Source organism: Trachinotus anak, unplaced genomic scaffold, assembly GCF_046630095.1.
Source record: "Trachinotus anak isolate AG129_WGS33_773 ecotype Australia unplaced genomic scaffold, CSIRO_AGI_Tana_v1 ptg000025l, whole genome shotgun sequence".
In the NCBI taxonomy this organism is placed as follows: domain Eukaryota; kingdom Metazoa; phylum Chordata; class Actinopteri; order Carangiformes; family Carangidae; genus Trachinotus; species Trachinotus anak.
Genome location: NW_027273876.1, coordinates 7,186,070 through 7,198,228, shown reverse-complemented (window position 1 = coordinate 7,198,228; position 12,159 = coordinate 7,186,070). Strand labels below are relative to the sequence as shown.

At 39.7% G+C, this 12,159-nt stretch overlaps 1 protein-coding gene across 2 annotated transcripts in view; it reads left to right on the top strand.

Moving 5' to 3' along the window:
* Positions 1-12,159, top strand: part of dock1 (dedicator of cytokinesis 1) — a 176,465-nt gene that overhangs the window by 118,047 nt on the left and 46,259 nt on the right. For both annotated transcript variants that reach the window (XM_071463032.1, XM_071463031.1), the window contains exon 29: positions 1,064-1,158. In XM_071463032.1, the coding sequence (XP_071319133.1) occupies positions 1,064-1,158 (95 nt within the window). The remainder of the gene's footprint in view (positions 1-1,063; positions 1,159-12,159) is intronic.

The window sequence follows — 12,159 nt, the reverse complement described above, 5'->3', positions numbered from 1 at the left end:
GATTGTGAAAAGACATCAACATGAATTGCACTCTGACCTTCACGATCGTACACAGGCCTTGTTAAAAGCTGCCTGTCTAGTTCCCATATTGGGATTGGTAAACAGTGAAGTTGGATTATCCCACAGTTTTATTGTCCTTGAAGCTGGCGTGGGCCACATCACACTTTTCAGAACTGGTTGCAGCACAAAGGGCTTTGTTGCAGTTTCTCTCTAAACAAGCCACCACAAACACAGGGATTCATCCAGGAGTGAACGTCGACTGCCAGAAATAGATTTACATGAATATTTATTGTTTTAGGTGTTTAGCTGGCACTGTTATTAAGTAAAAGCTGGTGTGGGTGTGACAGTAGAATAAAATTAAATTTCTAAATGTAACATTTCTCACTTTAAGCAGTCAAGAACTTCAAGGGTTAAACAAAACTGCTTTGAGAAAAGATGTAAAATAGACTTTTATGTTCCTTGAAAAAAATAAAATAAATAATATATAAAAAAAATTAATTGACTATATACTATTATATACATATATATATATATATATATATATATATATATATATATATATATGCCTTTGGTTGAGGAATAAAAACAGAAATAAAAAAGATGAAAGCAATTTCACCTTAAAAAAAAAAAAGTGGAAGACTTTGTAACCCTGAAGTTAAGGAGGGAGAATTTGAAGTCGTGTTGCTGCAGAGAAGGTAGCTGAGCATCTATTAGTAGGAGAACTGAAACTAGTTATCAAGTTGTCATGTTCAGCTTTAATAGCTGATAATTATATGCCCTGTTAATGTTATCTAAATATCACATGAAATAGTCTTCCAGTGAGAAGTAAGGCAGTTGTAATGTCATTGCACGACTTCATGTGAGTCTTAGGAACATGCTGGATTATTGGTCTCAAGTGCCACTTGCAAAAGCGAAATACAGGAGTCACCTTGACCTTAAAAACTCATCTAAAAGCTGTTTCTGCCTGAAAGCCACAAACTCAAACTGTTCTTTTCAAATTGCTCTTATCTTGGTGTTAGGAAGAATAAGAGTTTTCATTTTGAAAACTTTATCTCTCTTGCAGGATTTCCTAATGGAAACATTTATCATGTTTAAAGATCTCATTGGGAAAAACGTCTACCCCTCCGACTGGGTCATAATGAACATGATGCAAAATAAGTAAGTACAACCCCGCTGGACACACACACACACACACACACACACACACACACACACACACACACACACACACACACACACACATACATATAAATTGTGCCGCTTGAAACTGCCTGCACTGTTGTTGCTAAGGAACAGCAGTCAGAAGTGGGTAAGGATATTTTCTAATGTTTTTCTCTCCATGCAAATATCGGCACAAGGCCTCAGCGGTGTAGCAATCAGATGAGCAGTCAGCGCAGACGCAAACAATCACATGAATTATAGATGCTCGGCTGTACGCTGCCTGCTAATCTCCAAACTTGGTCTCAGCATCTCTTTACTTTGTTGCTTGTTGTGCTGCCGTGGCCTTCTGTTTTATTAATGTGAACCTTGCCTGATTCCATTTTTGTTGGAAATATAAAAAGAGATGAAATGTGCTTTGCAGTTTAGGAGTTTAGTAAAGAGCAATGTTTTTATGCACTCTTCAGAAGAAGTTTGAGTAAAAGTGTTAAAAGGCTTTTTTGTGATTTTTTTTTTTTTTCCCCCTCCATTTGTGCCTTTTCAGAGGAGACATGCACCAGAAAGTGTTGTAGTACTCTATTATGCATTGGCAAGGCAACAGCTGTCAGATGAAAACCTTAAGTCAGTTTTTTGACAACTAAGAAAGAAAATTCCTTCTTCCCCAGCAGCACAGATTCTGCATTGCACTCTTATAGCATTGTCACACTCAAGCTGCACTGTTTAAAAGAAAAAAAGAAAAGAATGAAAATATTGTATTCTTTTATTACACTTGCTTCCTCCTGTCAAAACCTAATGCCTACATTACCCACAAAGCAACTTGGCCACCAAAAATTCAGGTAGACAAAAGTTAGACATTCAGGTGTGTTATGCTAATAGTGGCTAATGTATCCAGGTTCAGGCAGACAGAGGCAGGCTACAGAGGTCTGGTAAACTCACTTCTTTGTATCCCCTGGACGTTTTTCAACCTAACACTGTATCAAATGACATCATTCCATGCAAATTTAGCAATTTATTAGATTTTGTGCAGCTTTATACGACTTCTTTCACATATGCGGCAGTTCTTCCCAAGACTTGTAAACAGACTTTGATGTGTAAAATCAGCTTTAATGGATCAGCATCAGGCCAAAAACAATGAAGAACACTGGAGTTGAAATAACAAGGCTTTTAACATAACAGCAGAGTATATGGAGCTGCATCTATTCAGGCGCAGCTTCAAAGTGGCCATTTACGGCTTATAAAGGCAGCCCGTAGTTGACTCTAAGAGTCTCTTTCCCTGGCCACTCTTTCCTAAACCACTCCAGCATCATCACCAACCAGGATATTTGACTGGAGATTGCATTGCTGCTCAGTTTTGGTTCTATTGCTTTCATCAGTCCATTTGATTGCTACAAGCCAGATCCATTTTGGAATTCACACTATCCCTCCTAAAAACACCGTCAGCCACATGGGTCGCAATGCAAAAGACATCAGTGTAGCTTGATGATGATGATGCTCCCCTGTGCCCTGCAGGTGTGCAAATCACATCGGTTCTGCTGCAGAATGAGCTGCAGTGTCACAGAACATTAACATACACTCTTGACCCTCTTAAGCCCCACACACACACACACGCACAAACAATGCAAGGCCCCATGTGCATGAACTGGACTAACAAGCTGGTTCAAACACTCCATACCCACTGTGATCCTGTACTCTCTGGAGCAGCTGAGTCCCCAGCAGTCCATTCTCACATCAGGCTTTGCAGCGTATGAAATGTTTTGTTTTTGACTCGCAGACTTGAGGCCAGTGTGTCATCCTCCATGCCTCAGCAGAATCTTCCCCAATTGAACCTTTTGTCTACTTGCACTTGTTTGTGACAGCCGAGAGATTAATTCTGCATTCCAGTCCATGCATTCAGCCACTTGCTGGAGTTAAATCATTATTCAACTCAATGAAAAATAAGCCTGTCAAAGTCTGACTCATCTCACAGTCTTTATACTTGAGCCTGTTTGAATACCGCAGGTGTCGGCTTCGCAACAAATTAGCGAAACTCTTCCATTTGTCGCCATCCGTCAAGGTGTGTTTGATCGGTTGTTTCCTCCTCGCCGCAGTGAGAACCCAAGGTGACACATTCATTCATCCCATGAGGGAGCTATAAATGTGTTGCATTAACAGTCTAAGAGCACAGGAGTGTGCTGTGGGTGTGCATCATGCTTTCTTGCTGCACACCCTTGGGTTGCCGTAGCACTGGAGACTGATTGAATTCACAGCAGCCTCACACAGCATCACATTTCTGAGGCTGAGCTGTGCTGGACACTAAAGTAATGTACAGTGGGTTGAGAGCTTGTTTGTTTGGAAACAGGGTTGAATAGAAAGAGGTGAGTATAAACCATATACTGTAGTCAGTGTGCTGTAAATCAATGAGCTAAAAAGAAGCTAAAAAGCTCTGTAGACCACTGTAAGCGACATAGTCATTTGAGCCAGTGTTAATATAAAAATCTTGGTTAGTAGACCTTTATGATACTTGCTTGTGCCTGTTTTTCTCAAGTGCTTTAAAGGGGCTCTTTGTAAGTTTTCTCTGCTGCCGAACGTGTTTTTTTCAAGACAAGAACAAGGTTATAATACAACGTCAGAGCAGCACTGCGTCTTCAGAATGGAGGCTAAACTGAGTTTGAAAGTGATGAGTTGGGTCAAGGCTAGCTTTTTAGCGTGTGAACTTCAGCAGAAAAGAAGGCATGATGGAGACAAGAGTTAACATTGGTGCTGCATTCCACTGCTGGAGACAGCTCTTGGCGAGTAGAGAAATGAGGTTTGATGCTCAACTCACAAAAATTCTTCTAGACTGGTGAGTAAACAGCTGTTTTTGCTAGTGTTGGCCATGTAGCAATAGCAGAACTTACAAATAGCTCCTTTAAAACATGTTTTAGTAATGTCAAAAAACACATTTGGAAGCCTCATGAAGCATATTTGAATGCCACTCAGTCCTTCTTCACAGTGTTTTGTTTCTGGGCAATCCACACATGCCACATTCAGCACATATCACCACCCACGGCACCAGCAGACGGTCCTTTCATGTCCACACATTATGATAGCTCCACTAATGAGATGGGCATCAGCAGTAGCAGCGGCCGTTTCCTCCCACTCCTTCTCCACCCAGTGCCTCTTACTTCCCTCAGGTTGTAAACTGATTTCCGGGCTCTAATTGCCCTGGGGATAGCAGCATCAGGCTGGTTAGCCAATGACTGCCATTTACCCCCATGCCAAGTGGCCATGGCTTAATAATGACAGCTAACTGGCAGTGGAGATGGACTGATACTTGTTCTACAAAATGACAGGGAACAAGTTTGCTCGCCAAGGTCATGGCTGGCTGAGAACTTGATTACATGGCCTCTGACACAGGTTTCTCAAGTAATATATATTTGGTGCACAAATCACAGAATTTCACAACATTGTATAGATGGATTTTGTTTTCACTTTTAAGCATTTTAGCGTCTTTGTCGCAGATTCTCAGTAATGAGGTTTGAAATGAACACACCTTGTAAATATGAGGCACTTGATGTAAGTATCAAACAATTCTTCAAACAATGCTTCTGTTTGAGTGTGGCAATGTTGCAAAAGCTTCAGGAATGCAGATATGACATTCAATGTGAATTTGTTCTTGCCTTTTTAGAGACAAGTCCCCTGTGGGTAAACCGTCATTTTTGTTAAAGAGCGCTTGCTGAATTAGCTCAAGTTGGCATTTGCTTAAATGCTATAGTCACTGTCTGTTTTCTCTCGGGGATGAAAAACCTTGCATCACATTTTTACAAGACAACAGCTGCTGGCTGCTCTGTACAGTCAGCTAAATGTGCTCCCTTACAGATTTGCATAGTAAACTTTTCAAGAGCTCTGCGCTCTTCAACCTTATAGCCAGAGATGTGCTGAATCACTGCATACTAAGTGCAGTCATCATCATCAATCTGAGCAATGTTCATTGGCAACGTTTTTTGTCCTCCCAGTCGTAAGGCAAAGCACTTAAATGGCTGTGAACGTTGCAGCAACCAAAAGACTTAATTATCAGATTGAATAAAAGTGCGTTAGATGATCAGCTGTAATTAGCAATATTTTACAAAATGATGGTTTTTTCTCCTTGTCTAAACTTCTCCATTTACTGCAATGATACAAAGACAGTTAACAGATCAAGTAGAATATTTTTTAATCATCATTGATAAATTGATACATTCCTCCCTATGATAAACACAGCATATAGAGATGAACCACAAATGAAGTCAGTATATTTTCTTCTGTTTTCATTATGCAATAGGATACAGTACATACTGGGACACATGATCAAACTTTTAATGTATTAGATTTGAGTTAACATCAGACGTTCTTTTTAAAAATCAGTTCATTTCCCCAAATAACACCCAAAGTTTCTTGCAGAGCTGTTAATTATGTGTAAGAATAGTGGATCGAGAGACGAATGGGGAGTTCTCCCAGAGCCCTGCGTGTCAGATGAAAAGATAAAAGCTGAAGAAGCAGCAGCTCTTTAACACGGTAACCCGTGCCATCAGTCCCTCACAGACTCATTAGGAGAGGGTTTCTGAAGCTGGATGACTGCCGTTTGGAGTTTTCTCCATGACTAATCCAGGACCTGGAAGGCAGCAAAGGAAGGAGGACTCACAGAGATGTGCTGAGACTGCCAATGATGCTGTGATCCTGTTTGTCCTCGTACAACCCACCAGCCACCAAGTTAAAAAAAACACACAGTGCCTGTGGGCTTATGGGTATCTGATTTGACATACTCCCCTTTTATGGAGAGTGCTGTTGAAAGAGCGCTGGTTGAAAACCTCTAAACTCCATTTTTGGTTACTTTCCGACAAGTTGTGTGGTCCTGTGGGTCTTAAGGAAAATATCCTTCAAAGCTCTGTTAGGTTATTCTGACAAGGCATCATTGTTGACCTAAAAATAAGGAGATTTTTTTAATACATTTCTGAAAAACTGACATTCTGAAGATCTGAGGTCTACACCTCTGTTGTTGGTCTTATTCCCATCCTTCAGGTGCTATGCACATGATGAAACAATAAACAAAAGAAAAGAAAGTCAAAGCTTGACTAAAACATTTTATATTTTCTTATGATATTAATAATACTATTATTAAATCATTACCATTTGAATGAAAAGCTAATTGTGAACTTGCAGTAAAAATGAAAGAAGAAATACCACATGTACTGGTGGCTACATAGATGTTTGACACTCCCAAATGATCTGTGAAGAATCTTTTCTGTGCACACTCCCAGTGCTTCTCGAGCCTCGGCTTTTTGTTGTTGAGAGCTGAAGAAGAAAAGCCTGACCTTTACATAACTGTCCAACTATGTTGCTTTGTTAATGTGGTGACAGTTGTCTACTCTCTCTCTCTCTTGTGTGCGGTGTCTGCATGTTGGAGCCCTGATAAGACACAGCTCTACAGAGGAAACATGGGAGAGACATTACACACGTGTTTGTGACATAGTGCTACATCCTGCACTGCTGTACGTGCGGGTGTTTGTTTGCCAACATGTCAGTGTAGGTTAGAGGCTTGAAGTTAATCCTCCATCACCACAGGGTCTCAAAGAGCTCTAATGTCAATGACACACACCTTTTTGTAGACCATTCAGAGCGTCCTACGTGGAGCTTGGGTTAATGTCTGCCACTCTGTGTGAATCAGCTTGACGATAAGTCTTTGCCCCTGACAAGTAATATTGTTTTGCCCATTGAGTGCAGTGAATTTGAGTGGCTGTCAGTCGGCCTTTAAATAGTGCCCCCTGAAGAGTGATAACATCAGATGTGATTTTTCTCAACATGGTTTTTATCAAAGTCATTATCAAGAAGCAGCGGGGTGGCTTACTATGTAAGAAAACTATCCCTCAGCTGGACCCACCACACTGGAGCCTGGGTGGGAGAATTCACATCATTTTCTTTAAGTAAAAGTTGCAACACCACAATGTAAAAATACTCTAATAGTCCAATAGAAGCGCATTCAGATTTATACAGAGAGACGTGCTCAAAGGAAATTGTACTGTATCAATTTTACAGAATTCCTCCTGTCAGATTGTTGTATTTTTATACTATTGATTAGCATTGGAGGTGCATTTACACAGCAGCATTTTTTTTGTTAGTTATCAAGGCAAGTACAATATTTCCCATCCACAAGTATAAAAGACCATAAAAGGGAATTTGAGAATGTCAAACTTTTACAGCACTTTACTTTCCACCTCTGTTTTGAAGATGAGCCTGACTTTTTATTGTCTTGTGCTGGCAGACAAGTGAAATTGCTTTTTTTTTTCTGTCAGGTATAAAATAAGGATCACTTACCACATTGTGGCAGATGCTTCATTGGAGACCCAGTGAATATGTTGCAGCTAATTTCTGTCTTTCCTCTCTGAGCATAACTGACATGTTTGCTGTACACTTCAGTGAATGTTCCTTTCACTTTGATAACCCAATTACTTACGTCTTTAGATCAGCAGTGTGTCAAACCACATGGCTCCATTTTATTGCTGCATATCTTGACGTGTGTTTAATTTGGCATTCAAACCAGCACTGATGCACACAGCAATCAACATTGACTAAAAGGGCACCCATGGCATGAATGTCAGTCTGTTAATATGCCAAGACCATATATAATCATCTCTAATACACTGATTTCAAGTGCTAATAACAGTATGAATCCATGTAAACAGTTTCACTGTATGGAACATGGTCTTCATCAAATAATTGTCAGAGAGAGTGTGAAAATGACCTTATAATGGTTTTGTGTCCAAAAAGTTCTTATTTTTTTGTTCTTCGCTCTCTTGTTTTCTACTGACATATAATTTGAATTGAAAAGAAACTGTGAAGAAAGATAAAATGTTAAAGACTATTTAGACTGTTAGAGTCTGTTTTAATTGCTCCGTGATTCATCTGATAACTTTGAATGCGCCTCATTATCTCACCCTTTGCTCAACATGAACTTTACCAGCCTTCTGACTCCTGTGTGGAAAGTGGGAGTTTTCCTTCATGCTTATATTTGGAGGTCTGCCTAAATCAGCCTGTGTTGCCTCATTAGTAATCCGTTCACCTCCATACAAACATTTGGCCTGGATGAAAAGCAGCCTCGACTGTCATTGTTACATCTCAGATCTCTGTGTTTATGGTCTGGCGTAGGCTAGCGTGCTTCAGCTCTAACACTGGCATCACACTGCCTGGTGCTGCCAAGGCCCCCCCCCCCCGCACATTATTTGCATGACAGACGGGGCCTCATTGGCCTGTGGGGTCAGTCAGCAATCACATCTTTTCCACAGTCATTTTATACAGTCTCACAGACACATAACATGTGGCCCAACTCACCAACACACATGTCCACAGTCATCTTTTTCTACAGAAAAATGCAGTGAAGGTCTTCTGAGTGTCTACTGGTTCTGTCAGTAACTTCTAGCAGATCTAACTATTCCTTTCCATTGACTCTATGTATCTACATATTCATAATCTTATTGTATTGGTATATTGCCTTGCTTAAAAATTATGTTATATGCTGTGACATTCCCATCAGCCTCAGCTGTGCATTCAGTTAGCAAATGTTAGCATAATAACGCACCAAACTGCAATGACATGGTAAACATTAGACCTGCTAATCATCAGCATGTTAGCATTGTCACTGCGAGCATGAAGCCAGTGCTAGCATTAGCACTTAGCTCGCAGAGCCACTAGCATGGCTGACAATTAAAAGTCTTTGTAAGAAAATAGTCTGTAGTACTTTGTATCAGCAACAGTCAAGTACATAGTTCTGGTCTTTTGATTAATTAATAATTTCTGGATTCTGAAATTACCGTGAGTGACATTATAACGATTAGTCACCTTTGGCATTGCTAGCTTGCAGGTTCAATTTGACAAACGTCAAATGCATGAAACATGAAAATACTAAGTAAATGCTGTGTTTTTACTTTTTCAGCTCACTCCACTCTTCACCACTCCTGATTTATTAATTAAATGACATAATGGATTTCAGGTTTAGGATGAAAGCCTCGTTTTGTATTTGGTGCAAAGATTTTATTTTGGCACCATCGTCCCAGCTCTGTTTAAGAGTTCTTTATTGCTAAAAGTGGTTTAAATGTTGAAGTTGAGTGAGGAAGTGAGGACTTCTTTTCCCCCTCAGTATATATGGAACAGTTTTAACAGATGAGAGCAGTTCTTTGACTCACCCCAGTGATATTTTTGAGTCATTAGAGCTTCCCTGGGGTGTGCCTCTCAGTACAAATTTTTACAGCCTAGTTCATCTGAAAAGCCATGACAAGAGAGTGGAATACACTGTATTTAAGATGCACCAGAGGAAAGTTGTAACACTGGAGTGAAATTTGGGCTAAAAACATGTTGACAGATAAATTGATCTAATATTAGATCAGGTGTCTGCAGTAAAGGTAATCTAATTAAATAAATTGGTCTGATACTGAAGGTTTTTGACCTTGCCTTATCTCTGAGCACAGGCAGATACGCCAGGTATTCAGCACCAGTATGCAAATAGATCGCGATCATTATCGAGGATGCTCTCTGAACTCAATTAGCAAGTATGATCTGCTGATAACTTTTCATTAGCATAAATGCTAGGTGTCTGTGGTGCAGATCACCCGGTGGAGCATAAGTCTGTGTACCAAAAAAAAAAAAAAAAGAACGAAAGACATTTAAATGTGCCACACACCCATCAATCGCAGGTAATAGGGTGATTTTTCTGACACTGACAGTTTGATGGAGCTTATTTATCATAATGATGCCATATGTATACTGTATCAAAATGACTGTAATGTGTAGGAGGTGCTATGCTGCTGTTGCAATGCCTAATTAAAAAGTTAAAGGATCTCCAAGTTATGTTTTTGTCTCTCTAAGCAGAAAATAGGGAAGCCTGTGATTTCTGGGGATGATTAGAACTACCTTGATTTCCCTGCTGAACTTGAAAAAGAAAAAAAAAAAAGCGAAAGCAGCAAGAGGGCAGGCTGTTTTTAGGAATGACACATTTCTAGGGTGTCCCCAGAAATTTGTTATATCTTAGCTGAAGGTGTAAAGCAAAATCTAAATCCACTGGATAAGCATTTGATTACATTTATAGTAGCAGATTAAATTTCCGAGTCATTAACATTTTGCTTGTAGTTGTAATGAAGTTATACAGAACTGCTTTGTTATTGTGTCTCCCTTTTGCATCTGAGCATCGTATTTTCCCTCTGCAGTGCGATGATTGGCCGTCACAGATGTTGCAAGGCTGCCAAGTTTCTCCCCCCTGGCATTTGGCACTGTTAATAATGCAAGCTTAAAAGAGCAATGGCACTACAGACTGTATAATATACACTTAATGTTCTCTATGTAGACAGTCTTGATTCATACTCATATTGCCGTTTCTGTGCAAAGAATATTCCCTGAAATCAGTATGGTGATTAATTAGAGAATGTACAGTAAGTCCTCTTGGACTAAGTCAAATACAGACAGACTGGAGCTTTTGTTAGTATATCACATTTATTTAAGGACCACAGCTTAAAAAATTCATACTTTTTAAGCTGATATTAAAAAAATATATTTCAGAGTTCAAGAAATTAGCTCTGAATGCCTTTAATCTCATTTGAAATTGCCTTTTTGGAGTGTCTTAGTCAGAGCCCACCGTGAGGGAGAGTATATTCTATTTTCATCCGCCTCATTAAGTTTTTCACTTTAATTAATGGCAGGATGTGCTCACAGAGGAACTATCCTGTCTGTTCGTTAAAGCCCATTATATGTCTGCGCTGAGGCAGACTGCTGCCGTCAAATAGGCTTTGAGATACTGGAGTTTACATTATCTTGTGACCTGCAAAATGAGAGCGCAGCGCTCATGAAACATGTTTGTGTAAACCATCCCACATTAGTGTACAGATACTGCAGATCAGTCATGTGGAGAAGGCAGGAGATCTCATCTTCCTGAATCATCAGTCAGTTGTAGTGGAACCGTGAAGGGGGGCCTCGACTGGAAAGGGGAGGTGATGAAGAAATGGTTGATTACAGCTGTGTTTTGCCTGTTGAGTCACATTTAACCAGAAGCTGTGAAGAGTATTGATCTCGCTCCTTTCCACACTGTGTGACCCAGCAGTGGGAGCTGTGTGCTACCTTGTTAATGTTTGTTGACATAACAGCTATTGGTGATTAGAAATAAGTTTAGATGGACCCGTCACATCCTTCACATTTAAGTTGGCCTTTGTACTGCAAATGAATGGAGCCAAATTACAGAGCTAAATGTGTTTCATTACCATCTCTGAGCATTATACTGCTGATTGGAGTTGGTGTGATGCAGATTAGGTTTTGTAGGTCAGTAGTTTTGCATGTTGTTGTTCAGTTGCATGCACCATAAAGATGAGGGTTAACCTCTTCATTTTTTAGTGACTTTTCACTGGAAAATCCCTGTTTTGTTTTTTTTTAAAGGAGATGATTGGTTTAAACCTCTCCATCCTGATGCGCTTTGATAATGTTGTGTTTGCTGCTGCAAGAATCAATACCTTTTTTCAATGCTTAACAAAATGTTTAAACCACTGAGTGTTTGTGCTGGTTATTTTACTGTCATTATTGTATTGTTGGGAGGGACAATGCACAATGCATCAGGGCAATATTTTTTTTAAAGAGCTTATCTATTATTCTGAGGGGAAACCATTTCATGCATGAACTTTTTAGTAAGACACTTTTTAATAACATTTTAATTACTGGGACTGCAGAGATTCAGGATTTGTGACTCAAGACTTCTGATCCAAGAGATTTTGAAATTCCGCAGTATGAAGCTGGTGAAATGAATATATTCCCTATATTAGGACCAAATTGCAATGTGACAAGTGACAAGTGCAATGTCCAAGTGATTTTGATAAAGAAACATATCACAACATACGATTTTGAAGCATTGTGGTGCTAAAGAGATGCCTGGGCCTACAAATCATAAACTCGACACGTATGGGAACCTGCGTGTTCGGTACAGACACCAACAAAAAAAAAAAAAATCTTTTTTTTTTTCCTGTGAAAATGAAATGC